Genomic DNA, 25,281 nt, shown 5'->3' on the forward strand with positions numbered 1-25,281 from the left:
GGTGCAAAGCCTGCTTCCCCCTCTCCCACCCCTCCTGCTTGTGTTCCCTCTCCTGCTGTCTCTCTCTCTCTCTCTGTAAAATAAATAAAATCTTTAGGGGCACCTGGGTGGCTCAGTGGGTTAAAGCCTCTGCCTTCAGCTCAGGTCATGATCCCAGGGTCCTGGGATCCAGCCCCGAATTGGGCTCTCTGCTCAGCAGGGAGCCTGCTTCCCCCTCTCTCTCTGCCTGCCTCTCTGCCTACTTGTGATCGCTGTCTGTCAAATAAAATAAATAAAATCTTAAAAAAAAAAAAAGTAAGGGGCAAAATATGCAGAGCATGATCCCAAGGAAGGGCATATACAGAAACATGCTCTTTTTTTATATACATGCTTTACTATACATGTAAAAATCATGTATTATTCCTCTTAGTGATTACTTCTTCAAATAAGAGATTGGGGGGATTTTTATCTTCTAGGTTATGTGGGTCTGTATGTGGGTCTTCTCTTAACAAAAAATATAAATCTAAAACAATTAAAGACAAAATTGAGTCATAACTTCTGGTGAACTGATATTAAGATTTCACAAATGTGTATACATTTCAAAAACCTCAAACAACACCACAACTCTAAGCAAAGCAGAATCAGCCTCATCAATAAAGCAGAAGCAAAACCACAATTTAGCACAACCATTTCTATTGCAAAGTACTTACATGCACCTTATCTTACTGATTCTCACTCCAATTCTATGATTTAAGTAAAGCAAGGGTTCTGATTTTCATTTTACAGCTGAAGAAATGGAGGCAGAGAAGTCATATGACTTGCCCAAAGTCACAGCTAGAGAGTGGCAGGACCAAGAACAATGCTGAAGCCACCCTGACCCCAAGGCTTTTAAGGCCACTTCTCTACTATGAAACCCATTAATTTCTAAGCCTGCAAGCCTGTGGGTGGAAGGTATATTCAGCCTATTTCACATCTGGCTTTTTGTCAGAGTTTCTGAATAGTAGTGACTGTTGTCAAGGGAGCACATGATCCACGAAATCACGCAGCCAGACAAGGAGCACACTAGAAGGACACAGTCACCCCAGGCAAGGGCAGGGTTAGTTAGTGCTGCTTGGGCCTGACCAGGCGCACACACATCCTGGGACCAGAACCACACTCACCATTGACAACTCTCTTGCACTGAAGCATCTTGAGGTCAATCAGCTCCTGTGGAGGAAATCAGAGGGCACTTGTCAGTGCTGGTCATGTAGGTCCTGGGTATGGGGGAGGGACCAAAACTGGGGGTCACTAATAGGGGGGAGTTGCTTGGTCTGTCACCCTACTACCAAAAACAAATCGTGGCTTTGGGGGAATGTAGTGCTGACCTCCCTAAGCATGGCAAGCAGGAGCCTAAGTGAGCGACCCTTGATCAGCTGCTCTTCCCAGGGACCTTGAAGATGTTGGGGGCCTAGAAAGGATGAGCCACTCAGGGACAGACAATAGACCAGATTATGGATACCTGGACACTTTCCTCCCCTACTAGTCTCAGTTCCAGTCTATCCCCTCAAAGAACCTCCTACCTCATCCCTACACAGAGCAGACAGTGATGGGCGCCCAGGAAATGTCCAAGAACAAGAGTGGGACCAGAGAATAAAAGCAAAGGGAGGCAGATTTGAGATCAATTCTATAAAGATTTTTATTTATTTATCTATTTGAGAGAGAGAGAGATAAGGAGAGAAAGCACAGCAGGGTGGGGAGGAGGGGCCAGGGGAAAGAGAAAAGCAGGCTCTATGGGGTCAGATCCTGGGACCTCGGGATCATGACCCAAGCCAAAGGCAGATGCTCAACCTACTTGAGCCTCCCAGGCCCCAAGATCAAGTCTAAAACTCCTGACCTACATGGGTCACACTGTGGAAACAAAAGGGCTGAACTCTTTAGCTCTGGACATTTTCAAACAGACTCAGGAAAGAAAGGAGAAAGAGGTTTCTTCAAAATCGGGATCATGAAAATGAAGCGAAAGTCCCGTCTCCTGAAGGACTGAGATCCTCTGCCTCTTGGGAGGAGACAACTCTACTGCTTTGTTCAGTGACCCCTTCAATAGATGTGTAAGATAAATCACAAGAGCCAGGTACCTGCCGCACTCCCCAGAAGCTCATGCCCAGGGGTTCTGCGGGTCCAGAATAGAGGAAGAAACTCTGCCCCCTGGCATGCATGTCCATACTGACTACCTATGAGCCTCAGCAAGTTCCAACTCCAGCCAGGTGAGTACAACAGCCTTTGCTCCCTCACAGAGCATGTAGGGTGAAAGTGGCCAAAGGGCACCTATTGCATCCACGGGGCTCCCCCTAGCAGACTCATCACCCAGGTTAGTACACACCGTAGGTGTTTCTGTGGCTATTCCCTCCATGTTGCATTCAGGTCATAAGTACCTGATATCCACCAGGCCTGGACAAACAAATCACTACCACCAAACAGTTATGGATACATGGTTGGCATCTAAACCCCAAGAACTGTGTGATGTCCCAAGGGATGGACACAGCTCAACACAGAGCCCCTGGAGCCAGTGATCTTAGTTGCAGGGGCAGGCAAAAAGGCAAGTGGAGAAGTGGGCAGCACTGAGTGCCCTGTGCTCATAAAAAGCAGCTCTGCAGCCAGCCTGAAGTTGGGCTGGAAATGCGCAGGTTAAAGCAAGGCAAGCCCTTGCTGGGGCCCCAGCCATGCCAGCAGTACCGTGCCCCCTTTGGGATTCCCAAACCCCCCTCCCCCAAGTCATTTACTACTTCTTCAAATGCCAGTTATAGATATCCCTATAATATCTTTACCATTAGACTATGAACCCCCTAAGGAGGATCCTGTGTCCACACAAAAAGGTAGGTTTTGAGGCTTTTGAGGCCAGGTAGCCTGGGCCCCAACCGGAGGAGTTAAGGCAAAACAACTCTTGAAATATCTTATTCTCTTTTCAGTTTCCCTACCACATCAAAAAAGCCTTTGCAGCCTGGATAATGTCTCACTCATCTTCCAATCACTAGCATCTAGCATGTTGCAAGGGCTCACTCAACATCTGCCAGAGCCTCTTCAAGACCTTGCCCGCAGATGTTCAACTGCTGAAGTGGAGAAATTAAATTGTCACCAATAAAACCACAAATGTGTCTCCTCACCCACGTACCCTCAACACCACTATAAAATTCATCAACTTTATTCATTTCAGTTAGTTCTGCGGGGATAAAATGGAACCTCATGGTTTCTTTTACTGTATTTCCTTGATTAGTGAAAACACTGTTTTTCCAAGTGCTAGAGTTTATGATCCGTGCATCTTCATAGCAAACTGCCTTTTACACCTACACAAGTTGTAGGAAAAAGTCTACTCTTTGTCAAATTGGATATTGAGTTCTTCCATCTTAGTTATCACAAGTATTTTTCTTCTACCACTACTACTTCCTCAGGTTTTTTGTGTTTTTTTTTTTGTTTTACCTACACCCTGGTTTTTTTCTTTCTTTCTTTCTTTCTTTCTTTCTTTCTTTCTTTCTTTCTTTTTTTTTTTTTTTACCTTTTTAAAAGATTTTATTTATTTATTTGAGAGAGAGAGTGCACACTGAGCATGAGAGGGGGAAGGGTAGGGGAGAAGCAGACCCCTTGCTGAGCAGGGAGCCTGATGTGGGACTCGATCCTGGAACTCCAGGATCATGATCTGAGTTGAAGGCAGTCGCTCAACCAACTCAACAAACTTCTTTTTCTATTTTTAATTGAAGTATAGTTGATATATAATATGGTACCTTCAGGTATACAACACAGTGATTCAACAATTCTATATATTATGAAAAGCTCACCACAAGTTTAGTTACCAGGTGTCACTACACAAAGTTATTACATTATTATTGACTATATTCCCTAAGCTGTACTTTTTAACCCCATGACCTACTTATATTATAACTGGAAGTGTGCACCTCTTAACTCCCTTCACCTACTTTACCCATCCCCCAACCTCCTCCCCGGCAACCACCAGCCTGTTCTCTGTATTTATGAGGATATTTCTTTTTTTGTTGTTTTTGTTTATTTGCTTTGTTTTTTAGATTCCACATGCAGTAAGATCATACAGTATTTGTCTTTCTCTGTTATTTCACTTAGCTTAATACCTTCTAGGTCTATCCATATTGTCACAACCCTCAATTTCTATTATACATAATGTTCTATTTTTATAGAAGAGACCACCTTAACTTTGCCATGAACAGTGCTTTCTACTTTCTAAATATATCTCCATTATATATTTAAGGATATAATCTAAATTGTTTTTTTCTTCTTTTTAACATTAATTTAGATTTTAACTTACCTGAAAATTAAGGCCATTTGTAAGTCATATTTTTCTGCAAATAACTACCCAATTTTCTGGATAACATTTTATTTAATTTTAAAGTAGGCTTCATGCCCAGTGTGGGGCTTAAACTCAAAACCCTAAGATCAAGAGTCACACGCTCTCCCAACTAAGCCTGCCAGGCATCCCACAACATTTAATTTTAAAATGGCTTAGGAGTATCTGGGTGGCTCAGTCAGTTAGGCATCCAACTCTTTTTTGTTTTTGTTTTTTTTTAAGATTTTTTTATTTACTTATTTCACAGCGAGAGAGAGAAAGTTCACAAGTAGGCAGAGCAGCAGGCAGAGAGAGAGGGGGAAGCAGGCTCCCTGCCCAGCAGAGAGACTGACGCAGGGCTCGATCTCAGGACCCTGAGATCATGACCTGAGCCGAAGGCAGAGGCTTAACCCACTGAGCCACCCAAGTGCCCCAAGCATCCAACTCTTGATCTCAGCTCCAGTCTTGATCTCAGCTTAGGTATTAATCTCAGGGTCATGAGTTCAGCCCTGAGTTGAGCCCTGCCCAGCATGGAGCCTAGTTAAAATAAATAAATAATAAAATGCCTTATCATGTATGGGCTTATTCTTTCTTGACTGTCATGTGTTACGTTCCTATATCTGAAATACACTCTGCCACCTTCATCTTCTCCATTCCTCTTGGCTTGTTTTCTCTCCCTGAGCTGATCATAACATTCATCCCCAGTTTATCACCAGTGTCTCTCCAGGCCACCTTTCTACCCCCACCTCTGGTATGCACAGGTACTTTTAGCCTCCAGTTTGGTTGAAGATCTTTGGTATATCCTTTATTTTCAGAAATACCAATATACTGAGATTGAAAAACTAATCAATTTCCCCCTCAGAAAAAAAAATTAATGCCAAAATGAATAATGGGAGCCCCTGAAGGATAAGAAGAAGGGATAGAAAGCATATTTGAAGAAACAGTGGTAGAAAATTTCCCAAATTTGATGAAAAACAATCCTAGTAAAATAAATCCTAGTAAACCTAGGATTTAGTAAATCAACAATCCTAGTAAAATAAACTCAAAGACAGTCACACCTAGAAATAAACAAACAAACTGATGAAGACCAAAGGCAAAGAGAAAATCTTGAAAACAGCAAGATAGAAGTGACCTACCATACACAAGGGATCCTCAGTAAGATTAACAACTAATTTCTCAGTTGGTTAAGTGTCTGCCTTCAGCTCAGGTCATGATCCCAGAGTCCTGGGATTGAGCCCCATGTCAGGCTCCCTCTTCTGCAGGGAATCTGCTTCTTCCTCTTCCTCTGCCTCCCACTCCCTGTGCTTGTGTTCTCTCTCTCAGTCAAATAAATAAATAAAATATTAAAAAAAAATAAGAACTGATCTCTCATGAGAAATGATGAAGGCCTGAAGAAAACAAGGTGGCAAAGACTGCATACCGAAAACAATAAAATACTGTAGAAAGAAATTAAAGGGGATCTAAATAAATTAAAGACATGACCATGGATTGGAAAACTTAATACTCTTAAGATGGAAATAGTCTCCAAACTGAGCTACAGATTCAATACAAACCTTATCAAAACCCTAGTTCCTCTTTTTGCAGAATTTGATAAGCTGATCTTAATATTCATATGGAAATGCAAGCAACACAGATTAGACAAAACAATCTTGAAAGAGAAAAACTAAGTTGGAACATTCATGCTTCCTAATCTCAAAAACTACTACTAAGCTACAATAATCAAGACTGTGTTGGGGGCCTGGGTGGCTCAGTAAGTTAAGCATCCAACTCTTGATTTTGGCTCAGGTCATGATCTCATGGTCATGAGATCGGGCCCAATGTTGGGCTCCATGTTAGGTCTGGAGTCTGCTTAAGATTCTCTCTCTTTGCCCCTCCCCTCCCACTCATTCTCTCTCTCTAAGAAAAAAAAAAAAAATAGACTGTGGTACTGGCATAAGGATAAACAAATAAGTCAGTGGAATAGAACTCAGAGTCTAGATACAAACCAAAACATCTATAATTGACTGATTTTTGACAAGGGTACCAAGACAATTTATTGGGGAAAATTTGTCTTTTCAATAAATAGCGCAAGAAAATAAATTTTGATGAGAGGTAGGAACTCCTCACATCACATACAAGAATTAACTCATCAAGAAGAACTAAATGCAAGAGCCAAAACTATAAAATTCATAGCAGAAAACACAGATATGTCTTTGTGACCTTAGATCAGGTAATAATTTCTTAGAGATGACACCAAAAGTACAAAAGAAAAAAATAGATAAATTGGACTTAATCAAAATTAAAAACTTCTATGTATCAAAGGATACTATCAATAAAGTGAAAAGAAAATTCACAGAATGGGAGAAAATATTTGTAAATCACATATGTGATAAAGGTCTATTACAGATTATATAAAGAACTCTTACAATTCTTAGAATAAAAAGACAAATAACCCAATTTAAAAATGGGCATAGATTTTATTAGACATTTCTCCAAAGAAGATATACAAATGGCCAATAAACCCAGGAAAAGATTCTCGACTTCATTAATCATTAGGGAAATGCAAATCAAAACCACAATGAGATACCGCTTCACAGCCACTAGGATGGGTATAATCAAAAAGACAAATAATTAGTGCTGGCAAAGATGTGGAGAAACCGGAAACATCATACTGGCAAGAATGTAAAATGGTACACCTGCTTCAGAAAACAGTCTGGCATTTTCTCAAAGGGTTAAACACAGAGTTATGATATCTATTTTTTTCTTTTGTACTTTTGGTATCATCTCTAAGAAATTATTACCTGATCTAAGGTCACAAAGACATATCTGTGTTTTCTGCTATGAATTTTATAGTTTTGGCTCTTACATTTAGTTCTTCTTGATGAGTTAATTCTTGTATGTGATGTGAGGAGTTCCTACCTCTCATCAAAATTTATTTTCTTGCGCTATTTATTGAAAAGACAAATTTTCCCCAATAAATTGTCTTGGTACCCTTGTCAAAAATCAGTCAATTATAGATGTTTTGGTTTGTATCTAGACTCTGAGTTCTATTCCACTGACTTATTTGTTTATCCTTATGCCAGGTCTATATTCTGCTCCCAGGTCTATATACCCAAGAGGAATATACACAAATGTTCATAGCAGCATGGTTCAAAATAACCAAAAGGTAGAAATAATCCAAACATCCATCAACTGAACGGATAACCAAACTGTTGTATACACATACAATTAGTTATTAGTCAACCACTAAAAGAAACGAAGTAGTGCTACATGCAATGACATGGGTGAACATTAGGAACATTACACTAAGTGAAAGAAACCGGCATGAAAGACTATATATGGTACGATCCTGTTTATATGAGATGTTTAAAACAGGCAGATCTATAGAAATAGAAAGTAGAATAGTGGTTTCCAGGGACTCAAGGAGGGAGAAACTGGGGAGGGATTGCTAACAGATGTGAGGTTTCTTTTTGGTGTGATGAAAATGTTCAATAGTTGATTGTGGTGATGGAGGCATAATTCTGTAAATATACCGAGAGCCACTGAATTGCACAATTTGAATTGGTGAATTATATGGTATGTGTGAACCTTATCTCATTAAAGGTGTTAAAAGGGGAGCCTGGCTGGTTCAGTCAGTAGAGCATGCGACTCTTGATCTTGGGGTTCTAAGTTTGAGCTCCATGTTGGATGTAGAGATAACATAAAAATAAAATCTTTTCTTAAAAGATTTTACTTGTTAATTTGAGAGAGAAAGCATGAGTAGAGGGGGAAGGGCATAGTGAAAGGAAGAAGCAGACTCTTGGCTAAGCAGGGAGCTAGCCACAGGGCTACATCCTAAGCTGAAGGCAGACACTTAACGGACTAAGCCACTCAGGAGAACCTAAAAATAAAATCTTTTTTTTTTTTTTAAAGATTGTATTTATTTATTTGACAGGCAGAGATCACAAGCAGGCAGAGAGGCAGGCAGAGAGAGAAGGATGCTGAGCAGAGAGCCCGATGCGGGGCTCCATCCCAGGACACTGGGATCACGACCCGAGCCGAAGGCAGAGATTTTAACCCACTGAGCCACCTAGGTGCCCCTAAAAATAAAATCTTAAAAAAAAAAATGTTAGGGCAACTGGGTAGCTCAGGTCGTGACCCCAGGGTCCTGGAACAGAGCCCCACATCATGCTTCCTCCTCAGCTTCTCCCTCTGCCCCTCTCTTTGCTCAGACCTGCCCTCTCTCTCTTTTGCAAAACGTTTTTTTTTTTTTTTAAGATTATTTATTTACTTAATTGACAGAGAGAGAGAGAGATCACAAGCAGGTAGAGAGGCAGGCAGAGAGAGAGGGGGAAGCAGGCTCCCCACTGAGCAGAGAACCTGATGCAGGGCTCGATCCCAGGACCCTGAGATCATGACTTGAGCCAAAGGCAGAGGCTTAACCCACTAAGCCACCCAGGCACCCCAACAAAATCTTTTTAAAAAAAATTTTTTTTTTTTTTTTTTAGATTCTATTTATTTATTTGACAGAGAGAGATCACAAGTAGGCAGAGAGGCAGGCAGAGAGAGAGAGAGAGAGAGGAGGAAGCAGGCTCCCTGCTGAGCAGAGAGCCCGATGCGGGACTCGATCCCAGGACCCTGAGATCATGACCTGAGCCAAAGGCAGCAGCTTAACCCACTGAGCCACCCAGGCGCCCTAAAAAAAAATTTTTTCAATGTTAAAAAAATGCTTAGAGGAACAACTCTGGGTCACTTGACAAAATCAGAAGATAGAGGATAGATCAAAAAAAGGATTATATCAATTAGTTTTACTGAAGATGATGCCTATATCATCATTGTATAGAAGAAAGACTTGATTCTGGTAAAATATCAATGAAGTACTGAGAAGTAAGAAATTATAGTGAATGAAACTTACTCTGATAGTTAAGGAGAATGCATGAAACTAATTTAACATTGTCAACTGCATTTCAGCTTAAAAAATTAGTTAAGGGGTCCCTGGGTGGCTCAGTTGCTTAAGCATCTGCCTTCAGCTCAGGTGGTCCTGGGATCGAGCCCTGCATCAGGCTCCCTGCTCAGTGGGAAGTCTTGCTTCTCCCTCTTCCTCTGCTGCTCCCCCCTGCTCGTGCTTGCTCTCTCCTGCTCTCTCTCTCAAGACAAATAAATTTAAAAATCTTTAAAAAAAAGTTTAAGTGGCACATGGGTGGCTCAGCTTGTTAAGCCACTGCCTTTGGCTCAGGTCATGACCCCGGAGTCCTGGGATCGAGTCCCACATTGGGCTCCCAGCTCTGCCAGGAGTCTGCTTCTCCCTCTGACCTTCTCCCCTCTCATGTTCTCTTTCTCTCTCAAATAAATAAATAAAATCTTAAAACAAAGAAAAGAAAAAAGTTTAAAAAATTAGTCTAAGGAGAAAAAATATATACATTAGATAGAACACAAATGATAAAACAAATCAAGCAAAAATGTTGACCATAGGTTAATCTGGGTATGGATGCAACTTTTTAATAATCTTTTCCCTTTATAAAGTTTTTTTTACTTTTTATTGAAGTATAAACATACAATAACTTTTCTATAAATCTGATTTCTTTTTTAAGTTTTTTTTTAAGTGGGTAAAACTCTATTTTTAAAAGATTTTATTTATTTATTTGAGAGAGAGAGCATGAGAGGGGGTAGGATCAAAGGGAGAAGCAGACTCCCTGTTGAGCAGGTAGCCCGATGTGGGACTTGATCCTGGGACTCCAGGATCATGACCCGAGCTGAAGGCAGTTGCTTAACCAACTGAGCCACCCAGGCATCCCTCTTTTTTAAGTTTTAAGAAATTGCCCATTCTGGGCAAAGAACCTGAATAAAAATTTCTGCAAAGATTATACAGCAATGGCCGGCAATCATCAGAGATATGTAAATTAAAACCACAATGAGCTATCACCTCTCACCCATTAGTATGGCTATTATTTAAAAAAGAAAGAAAAGGAAAACAACAGAACAGAACAAGTGTTAGCAAGGACATGGAGAAATTGTTCACTATTGGTAGGATTATAAAATGGTGCAATTTTTAGGGCAAATAGTATAGAGTTTCTTCCAAAAATTAAAAACAGAACTACCACCTGATCTAGCAATCCACCCTGTAGATATATATATCCAAAAGAATTGAAAGCAAGCTCTCAAAGAGATATTTGCATACCTATGTTCATAGCAGCACTATGCAAAATAACCAAGATGTGGAAGGACCCAAATATTCATCAACCAATGAATGTATAAAGAGAATGGGGCATAAACATACAATGGACTATTATTCAGCCTAAAAATGGAAGGAAATCCTGCCACATACTATAACATGGAGGAACCTTGGGGACATTATGCTAAGTGATACAAACCAGTCACAAAAAAACAAGTATCACATATGCTTCCACTTCTATGAGGTACCTAAAGTAGTCAAATTCATAGAAACAGAAAATAGGAGAGTGGTTACCGGGGCCTGGAGAGTTGGGGTAAGGGGGGAGTTGTTTTATGTGCATAGAGTTTCAGTAGTGGAAGATGAAAAGACTCTAGAGATCTGTTTCACAACTCAACACTACCAAAGTGCACATTCAAAAATGGTTAAGATGGTAAAAATTTTTTTTAAAGATTTTATTTATTTATTTGACAGAGATCACAAGTAGGCAGAGAGGCAGGCAGAGAGAGAAAGAAGCAGGTTCCCTGCTGAGCAGAGAGCCCGATGTGGGGCTTGATCTCAAGACCCTGGTATCATGACCTGAGCCGAAGGCAGAGGCTTAACCCACTGAACCACCCAGGTGCCCCTAAGATGGTAAATTTTATGTGTTTTCTTACCACATGCACAAACAAACTTTAAGTACCCATTCTGGCAACCAAGGGCCTCTTCAGAACACTCACTGCCTCCTCCCTTAGTCTTATTTAGTAAAAGGTTTAAGTCTAACAGGTAGGTGTGTTCTTACATTCTGGGCAACTGGAGTCCCCTTGTTTTGTTTTATTGTTTTTAAAGATTTTATTTATTTATTTATTTGAGAGAGAGAGAGAGAGAGCACACAAGCAGGGGAGTGGCAGGCAGAAGGAGAGAGAGAAGCAGACTCCCTGCTGAGCAGGGAGCCCCATGTGGGACTCGACCCCAGGACCCAAGGATCATGACCTGATCCAAAGGCAGTTGCTTAACCAACTGAGCCACCTCAGCACTCAGTCGCTTGCTTTTATAAAAAGGAATAGCTACATAACATCTGAGGGACTCCTGGAAAACCAGTATCAATAAGGCAGAACTTAGTGGGGAATCAGACTTCTGCTGAGCTAGTTCATCTTTCTTCATCCTTTCTTCACCTCGAGCTTCTGAGGGCTTTGCAGAGCTTTTAAGGAGGTGCGTGCATGCCTGGTATTTCCTAGAGCCTATACTCTGGTCCTGTGAGGTTGGTGGGACGGTTTAACTAAAACCCCAGCTGGACCACCTCATGTGAACCCAGAAGATCATGCAGGCAGCGGGCCTGCACAGCAACACTGGGCCCACCAGGGGGCAGCAGGCACCATACTGTGCCAAGTTCAGTACTCCGCCATCCCTGGCCACCTACCAATGCTAAGCAAGGGTCCACTGGCCAGCCTGCCTTTGCTCTCCGCAGGTGTTATGCCTGAGTGGAAGGCCTAGGTGTCCTCTGGCAGAGGCTGGTTTGTTTATGAGTCATCTTGACTTTGGCAGAGGCCGGTCCGTTTATAAGCCGTCTTGACTCTCCATTGTAAACACCCACCAAGCATGCTGAAGGGGGCATCATAGGCAACAAAACAACTGCTGAGCTCTCTGGGACTGATATTTTTGGTCCTCATTCCTCAGGCTCTAAGTCCATGAGTCCTTGCAGTCCCTCACAGTCCATGAGTCCTCACAGACCATCCTCCCAATCCTCTTCGAAATCCAAGAAGTTTGGAGAGCCAGGAGGGAGCTGGCTAAGAAAGGCCACACTTAACCCACAGCTGACTACCTGAGGGCCTGAATAGAGGCTTGAAGGATGAGGGACCAGATAAACACTGCTCAGTGTACTACCACATTGCCCTGCGACTGGCCTCTGGACACAGGTACCTCCCTGCCCTGGGCAAATTCTGGCAGGTTGGAAGGCTTACGGATGCCCAGCTCTCATTTCTTGGGACTTCCTTGCCTCTATTTCAACAAACCTCTTAGAAGTCAGGTCCTATACCCATGACCCAAAACTCGGGAACCTCGCTTTCTGACTCCCACATGTGGACAACACATGCTCCCTCTCTCCCACTTCATTTTGCGAGCACCCTAGATGGCTCTGGCCCTGCCTGGCTACAGACAGCAGCATGCCAGTCCCCAGCCATGGGCATCCCCTCAGGCTCTGTAGTTCTCCTTCCCATAAAGCTGAAAAACAGCATGACGATGCAGACCGAGCTGCCAGGCAAATCTCCCAGTGCCCATTCTCCACAGCAACGGGACCAAACTGCCCTCACTTTCTTCTCAGGTCCCTACCCCACTCCTGCCACCCTCACCGCCAGCAGAGGACTGGCTTCCCACATCTTGTAAAACATATCTCAGGCAAAACCCTTTGGCTTCCCTGCCTTCCATGTTTCCCCCATTCTCCTCCCTGCCCTGTCTTGGAGGCAGGCCCCACTACCTCATCTAGAATCCTGCCCCTCCAAGTCCAGGCCCTACCCACCCCACACCAATTTGCTGAATCTTCAGCCCTCACCTCAAGGCAAAGTGCTTTCTCTTATGTTGCAAATATACAAGTCACCTAGAAACAACTCCCTTCACCCAGCTTCCTTCATCTCCCAGACCTGCACGTACTCTTTTCTTCCATTCACCTCTTGAATTCCTGAGGGGTAGTGGGCACCTCTGTTTCTACTTCCTCATTTGCTGCTTACTCCGCAATCCGTTGCCCCCACAAGTGTTTCCATCTCTGTGCCACAGCTGTCCTCCAATCGTCAGGTTTCCCTATCACCTTTTTGGTCCTTTTGCAATGGATTTCTCTATATCATCTATCACACTTGACAGACTTGACTTTTGCCTTCCCTGACACACCTTCTTAATTTGCCTATTTCTCTCACTCTTTTACTTTTTTAAAGATTTTACTTTAAGTAGGTTACAAGCCCAATGTGGGGCTTGAATTCACAACCCCAAGATCAAGAGTTGTATGCCCTACTGACTGAGCTAGCCAAGCGCCTCACTCTTACTTTTCTATCATAAATTACTTACCTGTCCCCCCACATACAAACACCCAGTACATTAGGGTATATTCTTCCCAAGTTCCCTCTTAAGCCCTCCCTTCTCTCTATACCAGTGGCTTTTTAATTAAAATTTTTATTTTGAGATAATTGGAGGTTCACATGCAATTGCAAGAATGTGGGCTCCCAGGGGTGCCTGGCTGGCTCAGTTGGTTAAGCATCCAACTCTTGATCTCAGCTCAGGTCTTGATCTCAGAGTCATGAGTTCAAGCCCCGCATCAGGCTCCGTGCTGGGCATGGAGCCTACTTTAAAAAAAAAAAAAAAAAGTGAACTCTTATGTACTGTTTGCCCAACCTCCCCAACGGTAACATCTTACAAAACTATAGTGTAATACAAGCAGGATACTGACACTGAGAGTTTGGTCACAGAACAGTTCCATGAACAGTTCCAACAGTCCCATCACCACTGGGATCCCTTTTATAGCCACGGTCCCCATCCCACCAGCAATGCCTTTCAAAGATAGAAGTATCTGAAGCACTTGAATAGCTTCTTCTTCAACTTCTCACCCACACTAAGGAGACATATCAGGACTGGGGATGGTGAGTGGGAGAGAATTCTCCAGATAATTCTGTTATATGCCCACCAGAGAAACACTGCTCACACCCCAACACTATGTAATATCAGCTACTTCTGTAATGCTGTTTTCCTAGAAAATACTTTCTAAGCCTGAGTGTAAAGGCCTACTACGCTCCAGAGCAGCCAGGATGTAGGCAACCCACTAGGTATGACCACCAGAAAATCCTGTGGCTCTCAAAACCAACCCCATCCAACCTCCCTGCTCCTTTTTCTCCTCTTCCTAACCTTGAGTTCATTCACACAGGCACGAATGTCTATTCACTCGTGCGGAGGCCAGGGCAGTGACCTGATACAACACTCATCTAATCACCCAACCCAGGGATCCCACAAGGCCTCCATGCTGCCCAGGCTCCTGACCCTGAACAGGGCCCAGAGAACTCACCAGTGTCATGTTTGTCTCCCGCTGCCTTCAGGGAGTGCCTGTGAAGTAAGTGCCCATTCTGCCCCCAATTAACTCCTGACCACTCCCACTCACAGACAAGGAGGCCACAATGGTGGCAAAGGCCTCCGAGAAAATCAGGAGCCTCTTACCTCACAGTACACGATGTCTGCTCCATAGTCCAGGGCCAGCAGCCGCATTGGAAGAGTGCCTACCCGAACCATAGGGGCTAAGATGAGTTTGTTGCGGTAGCACAGTGAGAGGCTATGCTCAATCATTCTTCCTCTGCTAAAGCCTGCAGAAAGGGAAAACAAGAGTCTGAAATCCACAAAAAGAAAATCTTCTCTGTTATCCAGGGCAGACTTTTCTTCTTCTATCCAACACACAGGACTTTGTTTCCCTTTTCTCTGATCCTAAAAATCAGGCATGTTTATTCATTCATCTAAAGAATAATAATTATATGCCTAGTTTGGGACAGTCACTGTCCTAGTCTTTTGGATAATTAGAGAACAAAACAGAAAAACTTCTGCTCTAACAGAACTTTTATTCTAGCAGGGGAACAAAGGCAAAAAAATAACATAAAACAAATTACATAGCATGTTGGAAAATTGGTAATGCTATGGAGTTAAAAAACAGGGAAAAAGGAAATTGAAAGCACGGGGGCTGGGTTAAAAGTTTTTTCCATTTTACTGAGATGTGATTGACATATAATGTATTAATTTAAGGTGTACAACATAGTGATTTCATATATGTATATACCAGAAAATGATTACCACAGTAAGTTAATATCTATCACCTCATATATTAATAATTCTTTTTATTGTAATGAGAACTTTAAAGATTGACTCTTAGTGAGGTCTCTGGGTGGCTCAGCAGGTTGGGCATCCGACTCTTGGTTGCGGCTCAGGTCATGATCTCAGGGTTGTGGGACAGAGCCCCATAATGGGCTCTGCACTCAACCCACCGAGTCAGCTTGGCATTCCTTCCCCTTCTGCTCCTCCCCCTGCTCCCTTTCCCTCTCTCTCTCTTTCTCAAATAAATAAATAAATAAATAAATAAATAAATAAAATTTTTTTTAAAAGATTTTATTTATTTATTTGTCAGAGAGAGTGAGCACAGGCAGACAGAGTCACAGGCAGAGGCAGAAGGAGAAGCAGGTTCCCTGCTGAGCAAGGAGCCCAATGTGGGACTTGATCCCAGGACACTGGGATCATGACCTGAGCCGAAGGCAGCCGCTTAACCAACTGAGCCTCCCAGGCATCCTGAATAAATAAATAAAATCTTTTTAAAAAGATCCACTCTCAGCAACCTTCAAATACGTTGCTATAGTTGCTATGTTGTACATTACATCCTCAGAACATATTTATCTTCTAACTGGAAGCCATATCTTTTTTCTCTTTTTTTAGAGAGAGAGAAAGAGAAGGGGGAGAGGAGGAGAAGACGGAGAGGAACAAGCAGATTCTGTGCTAAGCACAGAGCCAACACAGGGCTCGATCCCACAACCCTGAAATCATGACCTGAGCCGCAATCAAGAGTCAGACTTTTAACCAACTGAACCACTTAGGCGCCCCAGAAGTTCCTGTCTTTTTACCACCTTCACCCATTTACCCCACACTCCCAGCAGGAAAAATACAAATACATGGTATATTAATTGTATATTTTACATTAAAACATAAAAACATTTATATGAAAATATGTACATTAAAATATAAAATTTTAAATAGGGAAACCAAGATAGGCTTCAATGGAAAGATAACATTTGAGCTAAGACTTGAGTTAGCCAAGTTGGTATCTAGTGGAAGAATACACAGCAGAAGAGGGCTCAGTGGGTTAAGCCTCTGCCTTCGGCTCAGGTCATGCTCTCAGGGTCCTGGGATCGAGTCCACATTGGGCTCTCTGCTCAGCAGGGAGCCTGCATCCCCCTCTCTCTCTGCCTGTCTCTCTGCCTACTTGTGATCTCTCTCTCTGTCAAATAAATAAATAAAATATTAAAAAAAAAAAAAAAGATACACAGCAGAAGAGACAGCCAGTGCAAGGGCCCTAGGGCAGCAGCTTGCCTGGTGTGTTAGAGGAGCAGCAAGGAGACCAATATGGTTGGAACACAAAGAGAAGAGAAAGTAATGAAAGATACAAAATGTCTCAGCAGTAAGCAGACAGGACACAGTAGTCAGATCCCATATGGCCTTGAAGGACACTCTACAGGCTGTTAGCTCTTCACAAAATAGAAGCCAGTAATAGGTTTTAAACAGAGGAGTAGCATGACTGAACATGTTTTCTCAGGATCATGGTGACTGCTATGTAAAGAGCAGAGCAGTCTGTTGGGGGCCAGAGTAAACATAGGGAGACCAAGTACAAAGCTCTTTGGTAACCAACATAAAAACTGATGGTGGCTCAGGCCAGGGAGCTGGTATTAGAGGTGGTGAGAAGTGATCATATATCCTAAGTATACTTTGAAAATAGAGCCAACAGGAGTAAAAAGAAAAAAAAATCCAAACCCCATATCTCAGAGAGAATTGTTAACATTTATTTTAGCAAATATGGACCCTTCTAAAAAGTCATGAAGCTAGCTAGCCAATGCTCTGCTCTGCTCAGTTACTGTTTCCATTTGCTTTTTTATTATTCAGCCCATTCTGCCGGGCCCTCACCTCACTGCTCCACTAAAACTGCTCAATGTCACCAATGACCTGAAAGTTGTGCATCAACCACTCACCTGCCCACAATCTTGTTTCACTAATAGTACAGTGACATGGTTGAGCCTCCCCTCTTCCTTGACCCCCCTGACCCCATACTTTCCTGGTTTTTCTCCCAACTTTCTGCCCTGCTTTTCAGTGTCTTTCCTGGTTTCACCTCCTCTACTCACTTGTTTCCTCCTTAGTCTTGGGCCCCTTCCCTTCTAATTCCACACATTCTCCCTTGCAAATTTACTTATTCCCATGGCTTAAAATATTGGCATCTTGGGGCGCCTGGGTGGCTCAGTGGGTTAGGCCGCTGCCTTCGGCTCAGGTCATGATCTCAGGGTCCTGGGATCGAGTCCCGCATCGGGCTCTCTGCTCAGCGGGGAGCCTGCTTCCCTCTCTCTCTCTCTCTGCCTGCCTCTCCATCTACTTGTGATTTCTCTCTGTCAAATGAATAAATAAAATCTTAAAAAAAAAAATATTGGCATCTTTAAAGATCACCAGCATATTACACCAACTGTTCAATACACATCCCCACCTGGGTATCTTAAGGACGTCTTATACTAAGCATGCAAAAACAAGATCTTGATCTGCGCTCCTAAGCTGCCTCCTCTATCTTCATTAATTCATTCAACAGACATCTATTGAGCCCCTGTGATATGCTAAGCACTGACTGGCACTATGAGGAGGAGGAGGTACAGAAGAAGAGAGGCTTATAGAAAGGGAACTTACAAATACTTGTGAAATTACGGCAATGTACAGTGCTATGAAGGACATGAGGTTTTGGGAAGCTGTGCCAGCAGGAAATGGATGAATAGGGGGTTGAGAAAGGCTTCCCTTAAGAAATAATTTCTTCTTCTTCTTTTTATTTTTTGTTTTTTTATTTTATTTATTTTAGAAAAAGAGAGCAAACTCAAAAGTGCAGGGAAGGGATACAGCACAGGGGGAGGGAGGGAGGGGAAATAATCTCAAGCAAACTCTGCATTGAGCGTGGGTCCTGACACAGGGCTCTATCTCACAAACCTGAGATCAAGACCTGAGCCGAAATCGAGAGTCAGATGTTTAACCGACTGAACCACCCAGGCACCCCAAGAAATAATTTCTGATTCAAGATTTCAAGGGAGAGAAGGTGTTAATCAGGCGAATACCTGGAGAGAAAATGTCTCCCATTTCAGCAACTAGCATTTCCATTCACCCAATGACTCATCCTTAATTCATATTCCCCACATTTAATCTATCGCTAACTACTGTGGAATATAGTTATAACTCTATATAACTCAAAATATAAATATAACTCTAATATATAACTCTAATATGTAACTCTAATCCATCTGCCTTGCTCCATCTCCACTTGATCTTAGCCAAAAGGCCGAGAAGCGATGCTTTGCTCCATCTCCCGTGCCACCATTGTGCAGGAAGCCAGCCTCCTAACTGGTCTCCCAAATCTAATCCTACCCCCTCCTATCCTTTCTCTTGATATTGTGTGGCATTTGAAAAAGGCAACTCTGATAATACCCCTCCCTTGTATATATCCTTCAATGGCTTCCCTCTGAGTTTAGGAGAACTCCCAAACCCTTCTGATGGCCCACCAAACCCTGCATGACCTGTCCCTGCCCACATCTCCAGCCTACCTCGAGCCTCTCGCCCCCTCACTCTCCTTGTCCTGGCCACCCTGGACTTCTTTGAAAGTCTCCCACACTAAGTTCTGGGGTCTGTGCACTTGGAATCAATCCTCTCTGTCTGGAAGACTCTCCCTGACTCAATCATACACACCCACACTGAGGTCCTCTTGACCTTGAATGTCCCCTTTTTGGAGACAATTCCGTATCAGACCAACCATCTAACTTCAGGTCCCTGGTCACATGCTCTCGCAATACTTTGTGCTTCTCTATAGCTCCGTTACAATCCCCATGTGTCCACACTGATTTGTGTGGTTTCTTGTTTAACCTCTAGCTCCTGCTCTAGGCCACCAGGACAAGTTCCACAAGGACAGGAATATGACTACCTAGTTTACTACCAGGTTTCTAGCCCTGAGCCTAGTACTTGGCCCTTAGCAGCTGCTTAGAAAGGAAGGCAGGACTGAATTCTTACTCTCTGGCGGCTAAGCACACCCTCCTAGAGGGTGGTTGTTCTGGGAACTCCCTCTGGCACCTGCCAGCAGTGCCTGACCAGGCCTGCCTCCAAAAAGACTCCTTTCAAAGAAAAGAGGCAGTCCCCACCCTTTCCCAGTTACCCTCACAACCATTTGCTGGGCCCCAAGATCATACCCAGATCACCAATTCAGTCACACAAACTGAGACGATCTCTCTTTCTTTCTTTTTTTTTTTTTTTTCTCTCTCTACCATTCTTTTAAGGGCTGGTCTTCTGACAGGTTTGGTTATCTTCTCAGACAGTAACCTTAACTTCAGTTGCATAGATACAAAATCCCACTAATTATAACACTTTCAGACTGAAGATAACACTACTCAGGGAAAGCAACGAATGGGAAAAAACTTTACCATTTACCCTTCCATGTAAATTTTCCTAGAGGCTACGACCTTGCTTAAAAAGCAATTTCTTTAAAATACAAATTTAGAGTTAAAACAGAAGTCAAGCGGGATGCCTGGGTGGCTCAGTTGGTTAAGCAGCTGCCTTCGGCTCAGGTCATGATCCCAGCGTCCTGGGATCGAGTCCCACATCGGGCTCCTTGCTCTGCAGGGAGCCTGCTTCTCCCTCTGACTCTGCCTTCCACTCTGTCTGCCTGTGCTCACTCTCACACTCTCTCTCTCTTACAAATAAATAAATAAAATCTTTAAAAAAAAAAAAAAAAAACAGAAGTCAAGGGCGCCTGGATGGCTCAGTGGGTTAAAGACTCTGCCTTCAGCTCAGGTCAGGATCCTGGGGTCCTGGGATCGAGCCTTGCATCAGGCTCTCTCTCTCTCTCTCTCTCTCTCTCTCTCTGCCTGCCTCTCTGCCTACTTGTAATCTCTGTCTGTCAAATAATTAAATAAAATCTTTTTTTAAAAAGTCAATTAGGGGACGCCTGGGTGGCTCAGTTGGTTAAGCAGCTGCCTTCGGCTCAGGTCATGATCCCAGCGTCCTGGGATCGAGTCCCACATCGGGCTCGTTGCTCGGCGGGGAGCCTGCTTCTCCCTCTGCCTCTGCCTGCCATTCTGTCTGCCTGTGCTTGTTCTCTCCCTCTCTCTCTCTCTGATAAATAAATAAAATCTTAAAAAAAAAAGTCAATTAGGATTACATATTCAGATAATTATCCTATTTCCCACTCAAAACATGTGTAGATAAGAAAAAATTAAAGTGACCTATTATACTTATAAGAGAAAGAGGTGATACAGCATCTCTCTATTAAGATTCCAAACTCTGGAATCAGACGTGCACTGGAACCCCAACTCTGCCCCAGGCAGATGAATGAACCTAATGGAGGCTCAGCCTCTCCCTCTGGCATATGAGGCTCCCACAGAATCTATGTCAGGCGGGATGCTGTGAAAAGTCAATTCTATGATGCACAACAGCTCCCAACACACAGTAAGGATTTGTTTGTTTGTTTTTAAGATTTTATTTATTCATTTGTCAGAGAGAGAACGCACAAACAGGCAGAGCGGCACGCAGAGGAAGAGAGAGAAGCAGGCTCCCCATTGAGCAAGGAGCCCGATGTGGGACTTGATCCCAGGACCCTGGGATCATTACCTGAGCAGAACGCAGGGGCTTAACCAACTGAGCCACCCAGGCATCCCAACAGTAAGAGTTTAATAAATGTTTTTCTTTTTTTTCAAAGATTTTATTTATTTATTTGACAGACAGAGATCACAAGTAGGCAGAGAGGCAGGCAGAGAGAGGAAGAAGCAGGCTCCCTGCAGAGCAGAAAGCCCGATGTGGGGCTCGATCCCAGGACCCTCGGATCATGACCTGAGCTGAAGGCAGAGGCTTAACCCACTGAGCCACCCAGGCGCCCCAAGAGTTTAATAAATGTTAACCGCTCTCACTATCTGGCTTTTACACTTTCAACACATTTGAAGTCTATTGTTAGATCAACAAACATCTACTAGTTCTTTTAGGATGAAGGCACTGTGTGAAGTGTGGAAGGTAAAGAAATGGCAAGAACTGAGCTCTTGAGCCCAAGGAGCGTCTCAGCTCTGCCACTGCCATCTATCAGGTGACTGACGACAACAGCCTGCAAACCAGTCTCTCTGCTTCCAGGCTCATTGTGTTCAATCTAAGTTCCTTCCAGCAGCCGGCAGGGTCTTTCAAAACACAAATTGGGACAGGATATTCCTATTCTCCACAGCCTTCCCTTCTGCCCTTACAATTAAGTCCCAGCTCCTTCACATTGCAAACAAGTCTGCTCCCTGCCTTCCTCAGAAGCCCTATCTTTCATCTCTTGCCCCTGCCCTCTTAACTCCCCCATGCTAAGCTTCATCTCTTCTGAACTATTCCTAGTTCCCCAACCTAGCCTGCTGTCTCTCAACAAACTGGCCTGTAGTCTCTGAACAAGTTGCCCCTGCCTAGAACCCAGATCCCTATCCCTCTACCTGGCTGACTTCCAGCAGCCTTTCAGAACATCACCCAGATTCACTTCATCCAGAAAGCCTTCCCTGATATTTATCTCCCAAACACAGAGTAAGGGCATCTCCTCTTAGCTCATTCCTATCCTGGGATGGAATATACTCTTGTAATTATAAGAGCAACTAACTGTCAACCTACCTCCCTCATCACAAGGGGAAGGCAAGCCCTGCATCTTGCTTATCACCAGGTCTTTGTCACAGAGCACAGAAAACACAATCTAGCATAAGTGTTAGGGTTTGTTGTGGAAAGAAGTTAACAGGTCAAGTGGCAATGAGAACCACAATATGACCCATGCTTCAGCCACAGAAGGGCTCTATCGCAGACAAATGTGCTCTATCACAGAGCACTTCAAGTGCCTTGCCATACCTCATTTGGTTAGAGCAGACAAATGACTACCCCACTCCCTTGCTTACCAAGTGAAGGACTGCGAGCTCTTTATGCAACTTGCATAAGAGCCATCACTTGAGTGAACAAGACTCAGGTAAGAAAGCAGCAGGAGATGAAGTGGGGGCAGACTCTGGAGATGATGAGGAGATGAGCTGTAGGCCACACACATCCTCTAACAGCTTTTGCGTCAAGGGGTGACAAGGCCATGGCTGGGCTTTAGCAAGATCATTCAGAAAACAGATGATGGGCTAGAAAGTGAAAGACCGGAAGGAGACAAGGAAATGGGTTAGAAAGAGGGTGAAATGATGTAGGCACATAATGACATGGGCTGATAAGAGAATGGCCAGCACTTGCACAACAGTCCTGATGCAGGCAGGGTAATGAAGGAACAGGGAGGGAATACTAACAGCCACTTTTTATTTTTGCAGTGCCTCGCAATTCCCAAAGTGTTTTGTTTATAACTGTGATTCTCAAACAGGGTGGCACATTAGAATCATCTAGAAAGGCTTTAAAAAAACACCAATGTCAGGGCACCTGGGTGGCTCAGTGGGTTAAAGCCTCTGCCTTCAGCTCAGGTCAAGATACCAGGGTCCTGGGATCGAGCCCTGCATCAGGCTCTCTGCTCGGCAAGGAGCCTGCATCCCCCGGTCTCTCTCTGCCCACTTGTAATCTCTGTCTGTCAAATAAATAAATAAAATATTTTTTAAAAAACAACAACAAAAAACAAAGTCCAGGTATTACCCCTCCCCCCGCCAAACCAGTTAAATCAGAATGTAAACTCCACTAGGGCAGGAATTTTACCTGTTTTTCTCACTGTCTGTCTGAACAGTACCCAGCACATGCATGGTGCTCAGGAAACATTTACTCAATGAATAAATGAATGCAAGAATGACTGTACCATTATCACCTGAGATCTAAGGGCATCTGTTTAAAACTCATAGAGTCAGTTAAGCGGCTACCCTCGGCTGGGTCATGATCCCAGACCCCTGGGAGAGAGCCCCATGTTGGAGCTTCTCTCCGTCTGCCTGCAGCTCTGCCTACTTGCGCTCTCTGTCAAATAAATAAACAAAAATCTTTAAAAAAAAAAACCTTACAGAGTAACCAGATAATGTGAGTTACCATGGCAGCCCTGGGAAAAAATACTACCAGTTAGACCTCTGCTCTCAGGAGCTTACATTCTTTCTACAATAAGTAAAACTTTCTTATTTCTAAAGCACTATAATATACATGTATCTCAATAACAACTAGAGGTTACTCGAGGTAAGCAGAAGGAAAAGAGAGGAGCCTTATTTAGTGGCTGATGAACTGACAAAAAGAAATTAAGGACCATGAGCAGAGAATGGCTCAGACAGATTCCAACCCTTATGAGATTTTGAATTAATCATATTGTCAGGGTTTGAGCATGGTGAGAAAGCAGCCATATATTAACTAGCTTCCCTGCCCCCAAATATTTGGGCAGAACCCAAATGCAAGTACATACCAATGTATTATTCTTTTCTGATAATTCCTTCAGTGTATCTGTTCTGGGTTGGTGCAAAGTAAGAGTTTGTTTTTATCTGAAAAAACAGTGGCACATGTAAATGGATAAAATCTGTTGAGTCAGATGTCCAGGAAGCTACATAGATAAGGAACAAGGAGCCCTGAGTTCTTGAAAAGAATCATAGAAGTAGTATAGAATCACAATATCTTAGAGTGTCCTTTGTATCAACTTCCCTCTACCATATTGCCAACCAGCAGTCATCTGGCCTGGATATAAACTTTTCAATGATAGAAAACTCAGCACCCTCAAGACAGATCTGGGCAATTCTAGTTGTTACAGCAGTTCTTTATTATCAAATTTAGCATCTGCCTATTACTTACGAGTCCCTGTTCTGCCTTCTGGAGTAGTACACCCCACAGCACACCTCATCTCTCTTCCATTTGGCACATGCCCCAGATCCATAAGGATGGTCTTGTTCTCTCTAAATTTCTCTTCTCCAGCTTCACTCCCTTGAATCACTTTTTCTTGTGTTTATGACCTACGGGGCCTCCAACATTCCTAATCCCAAGGTCAAAGCAAGCAATGGCATCAATATACTTGCTACAGATTCTGAGGGTGAGGAAGAGCCAGTCAAAGAGCTTGTCAAACACGACTACCTGTAGTAAAAGCACTTGTAACCTCAGCCACTCTTCTGTCCTCATGCTCTATGCAGGGCTTCTCAACAACACACTGTTCACCTATTGGGCCAGATAATCCTTTTTGTTGGGGGCTTTCCTGCGCATTGTACAATGTTGAGCAACATCCCTGGCCTCTGCACATTAGATGCCAGTAGCACCTTCCCAGATGTGACAACTAAAAATGTCTCCATGTGGGACGCCTGGGTGGCTCAGTTGGTTAAGCAGCTGCCTTCGGCTCAGGTCATGATCCCAGCGTCCTGGGATCGAGTCCCACATCGGGCTCCTTGCTCAGCAGGGAGCCTGCTTCTCCCTCTGCCTCTGCCTGCCATTCTGTCTGCCTGTGCTTGCTCTCTCCCCCTCTCTCTCTTTGATAAATAAATAAAATCTTTAAAGAAAAAAATAAAAATAAAAAATGTCTCCATGCTCAGGATGCCTGGGTGGTTCAGTCAGTTAAGCGGCTGCCTTCAGCTCAGGTCATGATCCCAGGATTCTGGGACTGAGTCCCACACTGGGCTCCTTGCTCAGCTGGGAGTCTGTGTCTCCCTCTGCCTGCTTTGCATGCCGCTCCAGCTGTTTGTACTCTCTCTGACAAATAAATAAATGAAATCTTTAAAAAAATAAAATATGAAAATGTCTCCAAAGTCTGTCAAATGTCTCAGGGTGGGGCAGAGGCAAAGTCACCCTCACTTGAGAGCCACTGCTCTATCCAATGACTCTGTTCATCTGTCACTACTCAAAACTCTCCTCTGATGGTTTAATGGTAACTTTCCAGAAAGTCTACTTATGTATCAAAATGGCATTTGAAACTTTAGAAGTATTTATCTTTTGGGGAACAATATGCATTGGTGAGGATGTGGAGGAAAAAAGAACCCTCCTGCACTGTTGGTGGAAATTAAAACTGGAGCAGCCACTGTGGAAACAGTATGAAAGTTTCCCAAAAAATTAAAAACAGAATTGCCATATGATCCAGCAATTCCAGTACTAGGTTTTCATGCAAAGAATATGAAAACATGAAGTAAAAAAAAAAAAAAAATATGCATTCCTATGTTTATTG

General features: G+C 43.3%; 1 protein-coding gene across 4 annotated transcripts in view; it reads right to left on the reverse strand.

Annotated features, from left to right (window-relative positions):
- DUS2 (dihydrouridine synthase 2) overlaps positions 1 to 25,281 on the reverse strand; it is a 52,690-nt gene that overhangs the window by 25,942 nt on the left and 1,467 nt on the right. Inside the window, exons 1-3 of one of the 4 annotated variants that reach the window (XM_082711730.1) lie at positions 23,551 to 23,626; positions 14,601 to 14,743; positions 1,140 to 1,185 (exon numbers count right to left, since the gene is read on the reverse strand). In XM_082711730.1, the coding sequence (XP_082567856.1) occupies positions 1,140 to 1,185; positions 14,601 to 14,726 (172 nt within the window). In that variant the 5' untranslated portion in view covers positions 14,727 to 14,743; positions 23,551 to 23,626. Of the gene's footprint in view, positions 1 to 1,139; positions 1,186 to 14,600; positions 14,744 to 17,661; positions 17,799 to 22,604; positions 22,680 to 23,550; positions 23,627 to 25,281 lie in introns of those variants that run through there. The other 3 variants (XM_082711731.1, XM_082711729.1, XM_082711728.1) reach the window with 3 other exon arrangements.

The sequence above is a fragment of the Mustela nivalis genome (genome assembly GCF_964662115.1).
Source record: "Mustela nivalis genome assembly, chromosome: 18".
NCBI lineage: Eukaryota > Metazoa > Chordata > Mammalia > Carnivora > Mustelidae > Mustela > Mustela nivalis.